The 14,062-nt window shown below is 38.4% G+C and overlaps 1 protein-coding gene across 1 annotated transcript in view; it reads left to right on the top strand.

The window, feature by feature from the left end:
* Window positions 1–6,454, top strand: part of LOC107088672 (lipoma-preferred partner homolog) — a 103,198-nt gene extending 96,744 nt beyond the window's left edge. The window contains exon 6 of the mRNA XM_015380982.1: window positions 3,070–6,454. Coding sequence (XP_015236468.1) covers window positions 3,070–3,198 — 129 coding nt within the window. The 3' untranslated portion in view covers window positions 3,199–6,454. The remainder of the gene's footprint in view (window positions 1–3,069) is intronic.
* Window positions 6,455–14,062: the final 7,608 nt, after the last annotated feature.

The following is a 14,062-nucleotide window of genomic DNA, read 5'->3' as shown; positions in this document are numbered from 1 at the left end:
ACACAGGAACAGACCAGATGAAGCTACTATGAGAAAAAGCAGAGAGAGCATAACGTTAGAGATTGAACTAACAGATTCTGCAGTGAGAGTTGGATGTATGTCTTTGACACATCCAAATGCACTGCAGATCGCTGAATAGCCAAAGTCAAATTTGAAAATCTGAAACTAAACAAAAGAAACTGTGTGATTACTCAAAAATCCTGGTAGAATACAACAAAAGTGATTCTGTTCAAATTAGATTGATGGCTTATCCACGGGTCTATGAAGGTATTTATAGGGCTAAACTGTTTGTTAACATGAGGTCATGGAAAACATGCCGTAATAATGAAAGACATAGAAATCAGCAATTACAAAATTCTTACAGCATTTTTCTCAGTGACTTAATTTTACAACGTTAACACAGTTGCACCATGAATCCCTTCATGCAGGTTATTATCACTGAGTTGTTCCATATCCTGCTGTCTAAGTAAAGCTAAGGTTTCCCTTCAATCTAAAACATTATTGGCTTTGTGAAAACATAACTGCAGTGGTCTGGGGAAAAGCTTTTTGTGCAGCAGTCCTGATGTTATCATATGACCCAGGATGTTTATAGAGTTGGAACATAATCGCTGTAACAGAAACAGTCATTATTAGAAAAGGTCAAAGTTTTCTATGAATTCTCTTGCTCAGATGTTCTCAGAAACGCTTCAATGCAGCATGTTCTAAGTAGCTGCTCTGCACCTTTACAAGGATAAAACGTGATTCACAAGGCTGTAATAAAACAGCCAGGCCTTTTCAGAGAGCACTTTTTTATATCTCACAATGCTGTTTGAGAGAAAGCAGGAAAGGCCAAGGTGCTGCACAGCGAATAACTAGAAAGGCTAATATATCCATCTAACTACAACTAAGCTGCAAAAATACTGACTGATGAGTTGGTGCACTCTGTCTACTATGTTTACTTTTTTACAAACACATTAATGTGAGTCCATGCTGGAGTTTCTATAATAACTACTCCTGGTTAAAATGTATGGACTTAGTTTTCAGGTTGGTTTTTGAAGAAAAATGTTTTCATTCAATTTTATTCTGGCTTAGCTTAAATATATCTTTTTTTTTTATTTGCTAAATCCCAGAACAAAAGAGTAAATTTTTTATTCCTAACTTTCTTTGCTTTTAAACTCTATGCTGGGAAAACATCCTCATTGTCCTCCCACAAGCTTCCAAGTCGTGGGCTGGAGTTTGCATTAAATATTTGGAGTCGGGTATCAAACGTGGCTCCAGGGATCCACTGATAAATAAAATAAAAAGTGTCTTAAATACTTCTGAATTGTAAAACATAACGCAGTACCGCTGTTTAGTGAAATTGGACGACTAACGGCCAGTTTTCTCCCTGGCATGATCGTTAGGGAACAGAGCTCCCCAACAGCTGCCGACAAATCAGAGCTTGAAGAAAATCATGAGGCACCCTAAAGATTCAAAAAGCAAACAGTGATCATAGCGACGATCAGCTGGAGACTCTGTGAGGCTTTGGGCAAAATTACAGACGACGACAAGCGAACATATTCATAGGGACTCCACATCATCCTAATTAACTGTGAAGGACAAGGCGTATGGAAGTCTACGTCATCCCCATCTGTACATAGTCTCTAAATTAGGTTAGCTGCTTCACATAGCTAGTCTATTAAAAGCTCTGACAAAAACATTCACACGTCTTTTTTTGTTGTTCTCAGTTTAAACCACAAGAGTCAATGTGTGTTATTGAGATATATGAGATAAAAACAAAGAAAGGTGAAATGTGATGAAGAGATGCAAATTTAAAAAGTCTGGTTGTATTCAAGCCTCCTTTGGAGGTAATAAAGAGTAGATCTACCTTTCCAATCATTTAGGATATGTCGCTCCTATGGAGGACTGACTCTACCATATACAAAAATAAATACAGAAATAAATAAATGCTCAATAAATAAATAAGCATACAATTAATTGCCACCAAAAATACAATAAACAAATAAATGCAAATAGAAATTAAATTATACAGTGACTCTTTTAATTAACTTCTTTATTTATTTGCCTTTGTAATATTTACCTTATTTATTTTTTTGTCCTTTATTTTTTTATTACTTATATTTTTAAGTATTTATTTATGTTCATGTTATAATATTTTTGTCTGTTTTATTCTTCGTTTGTATTTTTTTACCCTAGTTATTTCTTCGCCGCTGTTTACATTCTTACATTTCTGCTTGTTTTGTATTGTATGCTAATTTATTTATTGAGCATTTATTTATTTCTGTATTTATTTTTATATATGGCAGAGTCAGTCCTCCATACACTCCACGCTCTGTTATCCTAAAATAGTTTATATTGTAGCAGTAAGAGCTGGGATAACTGTCAATAAAATACTTGTTAAAGTTTTTTACATTTGTAAATCTAAGTCAATGGATATTTAAAATGTAAAGGTATTTATTTGTTCCTTGACAACTCATAAATACGTGTAACATCAGATATTTCATCTGTAAGAATACACGATCTGAAGTTTTGAAATTAAGTTACAACTTTATTACAATGCAAGTACAGATCACATATATTCTAGCGTAAATAACAAAATACTGAGTTCAAATCTATGACCTCTGAGGAAGCTGCTGTGCTCCTCCTTTGTTCTTGTAAATGTAAAATGTATACTTGCATTGTCTTAAGGTTGTTCTAACTTGAATTGGAAAACATAAACTTCTCAGAGATGACATGTCTGAGGTCATATGTATGTCTGAGTTAACAGGGAACAAATACAAACCTTAAATCCATGTTTGTTGACTTAAATTCACAAATAAACGAACCTAATGCACACATTTTTGATAGTTATGTTAACCCAAACATTACTTTGTGTTGCTCTCTGGCATTACATAACGCTGTGATACATTAGTATCCATTTACCTTTGCAAAGCTCTGCACTTTTAAGGGAAATTTTCTTTAATCTTTAACTTGGGAAAACATTTCAACTCTGTTTGCATCACACAAAATGTAGCTGCAATGTTTTGAAGAAGACTTGAAAGGGACTCCTCCTTTGAGTCGTCTGATTAACTCTGAGCATGTCTCCTGCAGGACTGTGGCTCTCTGCTTTCTGAGGGGGACAACCAGGGCTGCTACCCTCTGGATGGACACGTCCTCTGCAAAAACTGTAACACCAGCCGCATCCAGGCGCTCACCGCCAAGGCCACCACTGACCTCTGAGCGGCCAGCCTCCCGTTCAGCTCCACTGTGATTACCCAGCCAGCACTCTTTCCTTCCTTCTTTCTTTCATGCCTGCATTCCCATCCACCAAAGCCCACTCCCTCCAGCATCCACGCCGTATATCCTCCTATATTTATAATCACCTAAAAATTATGAGAAACGAAATCACGTGTAGCACTGACGCGGTACAATCACTGCAGGGAAGCATTTTGTTATTAAACTCTGCTTTAAAACCTCTAATTACATTACTTTTTATATTCCCTGCCACTAATCAAAATAATCCCACATTTATATTATAAGTCACCCTCTATTGCTGGGCCTCAGGCTGCATGAATGATTATTTATCAGCCCAAATGTTTCTCCTCCAGTCTTCCCTCTTTGAAAACCAGTGTGCCTCACCAGTATACAGCCTTGTTGGCACATCTACCCAGCCCGCCTGTGAGGTCATAGATATTTCTATTTGTCTGGCTCAGATTTATGCTTTTTATTTGTTCCTACTCATTCAAAAAAGGATGAAATGACGCCGTGCCGAACAGAACACGGCGAACGGACACCAAAGACCTGACTTCAAACCTCAGCGTTTCCTCATTTGATGTACATGTTTACTAAATGTTTTTTTACTTTATGCTGAATCAGGACCACAAACAGTACATACAATCAGCTCTGAGTGTGAGGAACAAAACTCCCCAACATTCGACTTTTTGGTGCCTTTATGATGCAGTTTCTGCCGCATTCGGTAGATTAACTTTAATTGGACCAAACAATTTTATTATCTATCCGCTCTTCAGATTGATGCATGCAATGACTACGCTCCTATGCAATTTTCAGCCTTAAGTGCATTGACACTTTAGAAAAATGAAATGATGAATAAGGAAAATATTTTACTTGTACATATCAGAATTAAAGTGTCCCTATAGCAACCCTTAGATCCACGCTCTGATGTACTTTGAGGTACTCGTTGTATCGCTGTGCTGTATGCCAGTATTTACACTCAGCTTCTATGTTTAGTGTTAGTTTGAAGTTAATGGGAGAACAAGGGACCAAGACAGATTGCCTGAAAAGTATTTTTCCGCTATCGTTATGTAATCTGCCAAACAAAACAGTTTGTTTCGTCTTTCTCTTCTGTCTGATTGCTTCAATTAGACTCATAAGTATTTATGACAGGGCTATAAGGTACCGTGTGAAGTTAGAAACGTTAGCTGATAGTTGTTTTCTGGGACATGGCTCGCAGAGGAAGAGCTCAGTCCACACAAAAAAAGGTGAAACATGTTAAATGTGGAGGATCGGATCCACCGATAAACGATCCCGTTTAGTGGCTGGTTAAGAAACCTCCCAGGGTACCTTTAAGCTGTCAGCATAGTGTAAAATAAAGACCAGTAAAACTCTATTTCTGATTTAATTATGGACAAAGACTTTAATTATAGTATTTTCTCTTCCTATTGTTTATTTTACTTATGTGTTCTAGTGACAAATGATGCTATAAAGAAATGAAAAGAAAACCTGTCTGCAGTCTGCAGACCAGGATGTGATTAGACTGGGGCTATATCGTTACCATGGGAACACTTTGTAAACATATATGCTAATAATACTTTTTTTCTGGTAACTCTAAGTGCTACATTGATAATTGTTGACACTTTTTCCTAAAAATAGCCCAAACTCTGGAACTGACGTGTGATATTCAGGGTGAGAAGGTGGCAGGCTGACAGATAGAATAAAGCGCCTTGAGCAGGAAGTAAGCGATAACTGCTCCTCCAAAAGGTTAGAAAACCTGAACTCCCTAATCCTCCAGGATTTTCCCATCAATATTTGGAGCCAGTTGGGTTTTTTTTTTTTTTTTTTTTTGTGGCCAATTTCTATGTCGCATTCCAAACCAAACAGACTGTAGAACTTGGACAAATAGGGCAACATTCAGACAGATTGTGCTTTATTTTAAATTACACCTCAGCTACTCTGAATAAAATGTTCTTCTCTTGGTTAACAGACATTTTTCCTTCAGACAACCCATTAAAAATAATTAGGACCAGTGCTTGTTTATTTCTAGGTTTTGATTGTAAGCACTATTGTGTTGAAGCAAAAGTTAGCTAGCAAGTGTTTTAAAACGATTAGCCATTGTGTTTACACACAAAAAAAAACTATTAAAGATTAATGGGATAGTTCAACTGTTTTCTAAATGTTATGTAAAGTTATCAAAGGTTGATATTTATCATTTTGGTTGTACAATGGTAGAGATCTGCTCTTGCTCATCGAAGGCTAACAGTTAGCAAGGCAGCTATAGCTAGTTTAGCTGATGGTAGCAGCTTGAAATAATTTAAATATAGTAGCATTTATTAAATGTGTACGCAGTGAAAAGAAACGGTTGACTTTTAGGGGAACAACAGCCGTGTTACTACTTGGTGGAAAACATGCCTGCTCAGCTGTAAACCATCAGTTGTGAAGTGTGCTAATGATGCTAACGCTAAAGCTAGCCTTTTGACTGTTGATATTTGTGCAAGTTTTCAGTCTGTTCCCAAAAGCTCTTGTCCAATACGTTAGGCAGCCCATAAAAATAAATTAACCTACTTCTTTAGTCTTTTTTTTTTACCACATCAAATATGCTAAATTATGTAAAAAACATGATTTAAAAAATTTTGGTTTATGTATCTTGGTTATAAATAATTATAGTGAAAGTTGATATAAATAGCTAAACCAAGCTTAAACTGTATTTTTTCACTTTTATATAATTTTTGTTATATGGCTTTTTAAAATAACTTTAGAGTTTGTGAACCGTCCCTGTAAAATAAAGATTATCGACCTTCTGCTTTTAGATCTGCACTAAATCATTCCTGTATGTCGGTGCCATGTATGAGCTTTTTTTTTTTTACAAAGTGTCCCCATGTTTTATATAGTCCATTTCTGTGAAGCATCATATAGTTTACAGTTTTACATGAGACCTATGATTCCAGAAGTGAAAAGATCAGAGGTCTATGTTTTCTGTTTCGTCTGTAAAAGTGCCTTTAGCAGAGCAGTATCAGATCACTGGACTGTTGCTGTTTATCTCCTTTCTAGCTCGGCCACCAATACTTTGTGTTGTTTACCTGTTTTTTTAACCAAAGTGAATAAAGCTTCTCTCTAGTTTGGACCATGCCTCCAGCAGGTCTGAGTTTAAAATGTTGATCAGAGTGAATTTTTCCAGCCGGTTGTTAAAGCAAAGCATCTGTCCTGATTCTGTACAGGGGCCATCATGTAGTCCTGTCTTTCTTTTCCTCTTCAATAAAAGCTTTGCAAAAGCATTCTCTGTCTCCTTGTTTCTTTTTAGTTTTTTTTACCCACCATTTTTTTTAATTATCCTTAAAAAATTGTATGCCTGTTTTTTTGTGTTTTTTTTATCTTTTTTTTTTCTGATCCATGTCCAGCAGGCCCTTTCCTCCGCTGCTGCTTGTTAACACTTGCCCTTTTGGCCCCCAGTCCTTCGGATCGGGCCGGTTAATGAGCAGAATATCTCCCTTTGCTCCTCATGTTCCCTTGGATTCTGCTTGTGACCTCTGGTGCAGGAGACCAAGCAGACCAAAGGTTTTATTTTTTCTGAAACAGTAGAAAATAAAAATGCTTTACTCCTTTTAAGAGTCACTTTCAAAGCCCCTCGGCGGGCCCCAATAGCTGCACGCTTTCTCAGCTCGGATCCATTGCTTTGTTTTTCCACATCAGCTCTTCAAATCTGAATGAACCCGTCTGAGAAAGTGCTTTAATTATAAGAACACAAAAAGTCATTTCTTTTCTCCAGGAGAGAAGTGGCCGACACAATCAGGAAATGCACTCTGCGATAAAGTATGTGTACTGCTTAGATCAGCGAGATGGAGTTGTGGGAATAATTTAAATACCCTGTTTTCAACTTATGCCTCTTAAGGAGCTGCTTGATTTAATCCTCTTCATTTGTCATCTTTATTCGTGTGCTGCAAATCAGCAGTGACTCACGCAGCATTTTGTTTCCTCCTGCAGATGGCAAAACAGAAGCAGCGATCGGGAACCGTGAGAACGGCCCGCGTGGCTCTGAATACCATAGGCTGGTGGAATACGAGATTAAAAACAGCCTGTTTATCTATGGCTGACCTGCTGCTCACATTAAATTCTGCGGTTACATCACAGTTTTCTCTGCCTCTTCTCCGGCCTGCAAACAGGGGAGGGTGACCTCTTTCTCGGCTTGGAATCTGTAAAATTTCCTGGTGATTTTTTTTTTTTTTCCTGAACATACTGGAGGACATGATCTGATCATCCAGAAATAGAGAGAGGGGAGCCTCCAGCAGATGAGCCACTGACTTGCTTTGCTCCACATAAATCTGCTGTTTACAAACAAATTGATGAGTGATGGACCCTCCAGCCAACATGATGTACCCTCCAATTTCTTCCTCTGCATGAAAAAAAAAATAAAACTCTGCCGTTGAGTCTCCAGGGCCTGCTTTGGCAATTTCTGGAATGTCTTCGTCTAATGCGCAGAATGACGGCCTGAATTATTTACCGGGAAGCCAGAGATGAGGGAGCAAAATGGGGCCGCTATCGTGCATAATCTTCCGCACTCCAATTTAAATGAAGCTGTCATCCGGTCAGATTTACATAACATTACAATGTGGACTGACTTAGCAGCACTCTGAGCTTAATGTTATTAGCTTTTAAGTGAGTTCCCACTGTGCATTTGCATCAGGAGCATTGATTTTGTGCGTCCTTGACTTGGCTAAAGGCAGTGATGTAATCACGGAGGCAGGGTTGCTCTCTGTTAGACTAAAATCGCTCCGGGACTAAGAATCCGAGCCGTCCCAGTGTGAGCGTCACATGAAAGCAGCTGGCTTCTGTTCTGCAGCTGCAGACTGAGATGATCCAGCGTCCAGCTGAGGGGTGGGGATTTAGCGTTCAGCTGTGTGCCGATGAGAAAAACTGCACTCAACCCTGAACCAGCCTTTACTCCTCCTGGGTTTGCGTTCGTCCTCCAGATTCATGAACAGATGTGAAGGTTGTACAAGTAATTCATAAGTTAATATGACTCATTTTAAACGGCATTATCCATGGAGTGCTTCTTCTTCATCCACTGCAGTCATGTAAATTAGAACATAACCTTTCCTTTAGACTGCCTCATGGAAATAGTTTTCATTTATTCCTGCATTAGTTTTATGCCGTTTGATTTTCCAGCCATTCTTTTATTTTAATACTTTTATTTCAATCTGAAAAACTCACAAGAAGAGAAAAGACGATTAGAAGAAATTTATTGATACAATTACTTTGTCTTTGGCGCTCAGACCTCGGCAGGAAACAGCTGGAAGATGGAAGTCCAGTAGGTTAACACAGATAGAGAGAACCTGTCCATGGTGAGCAAGCATGAAGTGACAGTGGAAAGGAAAAACTCCCCGTTGGGAAGAAACCTCTGGCAGAACCAGGCTCAACATGGCGGTCTCTACATCGCTTTGCATTTTAATCCCATTAAGCTGTTTGTTTGCATTATTCTCTTAAAAACGAGATGTTTTCAAAGAGCAATTTATACTGAGATGAGATTTCATATGTAAATCAGCTAGTTGGTAATTAGGTGACTTCCAAAGGTAAAGGTTTACCCTGGATTTTATTTCAGTAGTTTTAAAATGAAGGGATGTAAATATAAATCCCCAGCACCTTTTTTTCGTTAGTTATTTTTAAAGAAAAATAATGTCATGCATAATTTCCCTTTTTTCTAAACAGTTAAAAAAAAAAAATTCCATTGTTTATTGCAAAAACTCTATATGAAATGCTCAGACTTCTGTGCTTTGTAGTATGACAAAAAAGTTGGTGGTATGAACACTTTTGAGTTAAAAATCATAAACTATTATTTAAGTTTATTAAAGTTGAACCACCTTAAAAAAAAAAACTCCTTTTAAAATGTGGCACATGTCAGGATTTGACTGTTGCTTTCAGGACACGATTGCAATGAGTTAAAGAATATTTATGATAAAAGAAGAAAAACTTACAGAAAACAAAAAGCTACAGAACATGGAGGATGAAGAGGAAAAACATGGAGGCTAAACGAAGAACTCGGCAGCCAATGGAGAAACATGAACAAGGAACATGAAGCCAATGGAAGAGTCCAGCAGTGAGAGTGGAAAAAGGGAGAAGCATGTCAGTCAGGTGAGAATGAGGAACAGCTGAGACCAATGAAGGGAAAGAGACCTGAAGGAGGGAGGAAAATGAACATGAGCAGACAGAATCCACATTTATATTGTTACACACATTACAAATGTGTCCAAAACTGTAAATATTCTGCCCATTTCAAAAGGGCAAATGTCACGAGGGTCATTGAAAATCATTAAAAGTCATTGAATTATAGTTTTTTTAAATTAAGGCCTTAATTTGCATTAAAAATCATTAAATGTGATTATCATGGCATGCTTTATTTTAAAAATAAAAAGTTTATAAAAACAATTTTGTCAGATATCAGATATATTGCCCGGAGCTGCTTCTAGTTGATTGTAAAGCTGCATGTTCGGAAAAGAAGCTCGAGGTGGAGAAAAAGCAAGAGAATGGTTAAAATGCAAATTTCAAAAAAAGTGACTGGAAAACGAGGAATTCGGGATAGGGCTGCAGCCTGTCGATGGTAAATGACAAAGGATTTTGCCGTGTTAATATAAATATATATATATATATATATATATATATACACACCCGAGATTCATGGGTACTTGTTGATGGCTTTAACTTTTTTTCTAAGAGCATTTAAAAGCATTAAATCAGAGTTACTCATTCCTGCATAAACCCTGTGTATTTCTACTAAATAAGAATTGCAACTAAAATTGCATGTGAAAATGTTTGGTCATGCAATAACTCCTGAAAACAACATGGCAGCTGAGGATGTAAACACATGAGCGGCGGATGTAAACACGTCAGGTGTAATTCCATATTTCAGCCACGGCTCAGGTGCTCAGCGTCTCATGAAAAATACTCAGTCTCCTCATGAATGTGAATATTTTGTACTATCATTCTCCAACTACTTCTGGTTTTTCATCTTTTTATAAGCAGTAGGGTCCAGTTGTAGACCATGTGACTCGTGTGATGGAACAAAAAGTTCTGTGTTCACGGTATTGGACGTCTTTCTCTTGTGCAGGCGTAGAGCTAACAGAACTGGCAGCGTGTGTAAAGGAATCAAGGCTAACAGCTAATGTTGCTACATTCACATAAAGACATATACACAATTATACATTTTTGTGCGTACCACCCTGTAAAAAAAAAAGGAAAAGAAAACAGGGTATGGGGTCAGAACGAGCTCTATTTAAGTGTATTGTATATGTGAAAGGCCAGGTTATGATTCTATTATTTACTTAGGATGCTTAATTTTTATATCTCTCTTTTTATTTACTCAGGACACTAGATCCGGTATTAAAACAGGTTATAAACAGAAACGCCAAAGTGTGCATACACAAAAACAGAATAAAAATATCAGTGAGGAATTATACACAGCATTTTAGAAACTCATCACCTAGATAGCCAAGAAATGATGATTAAACTAATGAACTATTCACACACTACCTGTCCTCCTTTACTAATCATCATTGGCAGTCTGACTGGTGTCACAGCAAAAAACAAAGAACACTTGCTCTAAAGGAAGGGAAACAACTAGCTTAAAGCTGATATATGCACCACGTTGGCTTGTTTTTGTACACAGTAAATACAATCAAACGCCATCCGCCATAAGATTCCTACATGAAACAATTTCCACCATTCAGTCTTCAAGATCCATAGGAATGACTGGTTAGATCTGAGGCATGCAAACACTGATGGACTCAGCCACAGCAAATAAAGCATTTTTACATGTGGTGTTAATTACAGCAGTTTATTTGTTTTGGGACCAGAATACGAATGTGCTTTGGAGGCAAATATCACAAAATCAGCCCCCTCACAATAAAAACAAAGGCTACTTTCCCAAATTGCCAGGATTTCTGGATGTGTCTGGTGGTTTGCCAAAGGCCAATCTGTTCTTTACTAACAGAGAACCATTTAAGACGCCCTGCCGCGTGTTACTAGGTTACAGTTATACAACCTTCCCAGAGAAACCCCTATCCTGGTTGCCATCTTATTCATACATTCACATACTCCCACACACACATAATCGTACCATATTCAGTGAAAATAACACTTCCATTCATTGCTCAAATCAACGTTTGTTAATGTTGAGTTCTTTGGTTCCTCGAGGTTTGTAGAGCCGTCTAAAGGTGCTCCATCTCATGTCAGAACATTTTTCTTTTTGTTATGCTTGAACCAGGAATTTTACTGTGCATTTCAAAATTATGTCGTTTTCGAAACTGTGGAAAAAACCAAGGTTTTCTGCTTCGTATTCTGTAGTATATGTAAATGTATAGGTGTGAAATTGGAGGACAAATGATGTAAGATGTAATGTATCTCACGTGATTTTTTTTTTTTGTGGAAAAAAAACAAAACAAAAACAGAGTAGTACCCCCAGTCAATGCCTTGGAGAAGCTCCTTTCTCAGCCACTATAGCTGCTTGTCTGCTGAGGTATATCTGTATCGGCTTTATGTTTCCAGACATTCACATTTTCTAGCCTTTCTTTATTACAGAATACATTTAGCAGCTGGATTGGAGGAAAGACACATCAGAGAAGCTTCACTCCAAAGTAGAATGATGTAACTTCTAACAGGTGCCCTTCTAAATTTATACTAAATGTGTTTCTACCTACTTTGCCAGTCCCTGCTAAGTAAAAGCATTCCCACATCATGATGCCTGCACTACCATATTTCATTGTGGGGATTTGTTAGGAATCCAGTTTGTATGGCCTGTTTGTGTGTTTCCTTTTTCCACCACAAGGAGGTGCCCTGTCTTTGCTGCCCCTCCCTGCACACCTGCGGCTCATTGGACCATTATCTGGAGGAGTATTTGAGCAGTGGACTGTCACTACCTCAACGCCAGAGTGTTTGCCAGTTGTGGGTACTCTAGCCAAGCTGAGATTAGCTGAGTCTAACCGAAGCTTTGCTTCTCTGATACTAACAAGTCTTTTGTCTTTGCTCTCCGGCAGGAAGCCTTCCTCTGTTACTGGATACCTGGACCTTCTCCCCCCTGGAAGGAAATACCGAGTTCACACTGAGCAGGGGAAAACCTGCACATGTTCCTTTCAAGTTCCCATCGGAAATCCAAGTGACAGTCCGCTCCATTACTTCTCCGGGTCCAACGCTTGTCTACCTGTCCGCTCTCCAACGTGTGCTCTTTTCACTGGATCCCCCACACAGACTGGATTCATGGATTAACCAGGCCCCCCTCAAACATGAGTCCCATTCCTGCATTATCTAATAGCATCCAAGATTCCCACGGTCCCTGAACTGACCTCTGAACTACCCTTCTCACTTCCAGTTCCGGTTCACCACCTCACTGAGTACCAGATCCTACTCCTGTTGACTTCCACAATAAACCTGTTAAACTTTTACCGAGCTCTCTGAGTGGTTTCTCTACATGTGGGTCAGATTCGTAAAACCGATCATGACAGTATCATCACACATGGTGTTTTAATTGTTGGTCTAAAAGTTTCATCTGACCCGAGCACCTTCACTTCACTCACTTTTTTGCTCCACATTATTGTAATCAGGTGTGTCACTTCCGTAGGTGCATAAAATGAAGCAGCTAGTCATGCAGACTGTTGTTACAAACGTTTGTGAAATGATGGGTCGCTCTGAGGATCTCAGTGAATTGCACTGTGGAAATGTCACAAGTTGCTGCCTTTGCAACAAATCCATCAGCCAGATAGTAGTAGGCCACCTAAACTGATGGAGCGCTGACAGCTGATGCTGAAGCTTATAGTGAGAAGACATCACCAAGGTTCTCCAGAGTCCTTCACTACACACCCCCAAGCTTCATGTGGCCTTCAGATTAGCTGAAGAACAGAACTTCATGGGATGGGTTTACATTATCCAGCCGCATCTAAGCGATACATCACCAAGATCAATGCAAAGCGATGGTGTAAAGAACGCAGCTATTGGATTCCAGAATAAGGAGTTGTTCTTCTCCATTTGGAATCTGATGGACCAGTCCTGGTTTGGTGGTTGCCAGGAGAAAAGCCCTTGTTTCACTGCATTGACTCAAGTCTAAAGTTTGGAATTTTGCAATTTTATCACCTTTTATTACATTAAAACATAAAGGAGCCAACATCTTTGGAATAAAAGGAAACAGTGAGGGCGTGGGTTTGGTGAGATGGTGAATTCTTTTGTCCCATCTTGTTCTCACAATCTCTATTAGAATTTAAAACACCCGTCTAGTCTCTGCAGGGTGATTTAAAGTGTGAGATTCCTCAGCAATTCGTCTTAATGATCCTTTTTGGTTTGCATCAGAAGGTAACTGAATGCATGTAGCATGATGGGCAGATTTATGTGTAGATTACATGCTTTTATGCTAATGGATGAAACCCAAAACATTCACAAGAGTTCTTAAAGTCTCCAGAGGTTTTGATTACTTTTTAATGTAAATCCCTTCCAAATCAAGAGTAGCTGAGATCTTGATAGAAAATACCATCTCATGAAGTCTCAATGTTTGAGGTAAATGCTTATATTTGGTAGTTATTCAAAGCTTACGTTGGCATGGCAACGTTAGCCAGTGATTGGTTATTGTTGTTGAACACACAAGGTATTACTGTACTACCTACTAAAGGCTCTAAAGACAAATCAAAAATTAATCCTAGGAACTAATTAAAAAATAAAATTTATTTTTACTTTCTCACATTTTAAAATCTGCATATATTTTCCTTCTGAAGTAACGGCACAAGTAGTGTAGTGTTTAGTGTTCCCTCAGTGCTTTACATAACGCCTATGCACAGCATGATGTGTTTGGTAGTTTCTGCTTGCATCCTGCTATAGATGCTATTTCCAGTGAGCTTTT

This window comes from Cyprinodon variegatus, unplaced genomic scaffold (assembly GCF_000732505.1).
Source record: "Cyprinodon variegatus isolate N-32 unplaced genomic scaffold, C_variegatus-1.0 Scaffold226, whole genome shotgun sequence".
In the NCBI taxonomy this organism is placed as follows: domain Eukaryota; kingdom Metazoa; phylum Chordata; class Actinopteri; order Cyprinodontiformes; family Cyprinodontidae; genus Cyprinodon; species Cyprinodon variegatus.
This window is presented reverse-complemented; position numbering and strand designations above follow the sequence as displayed.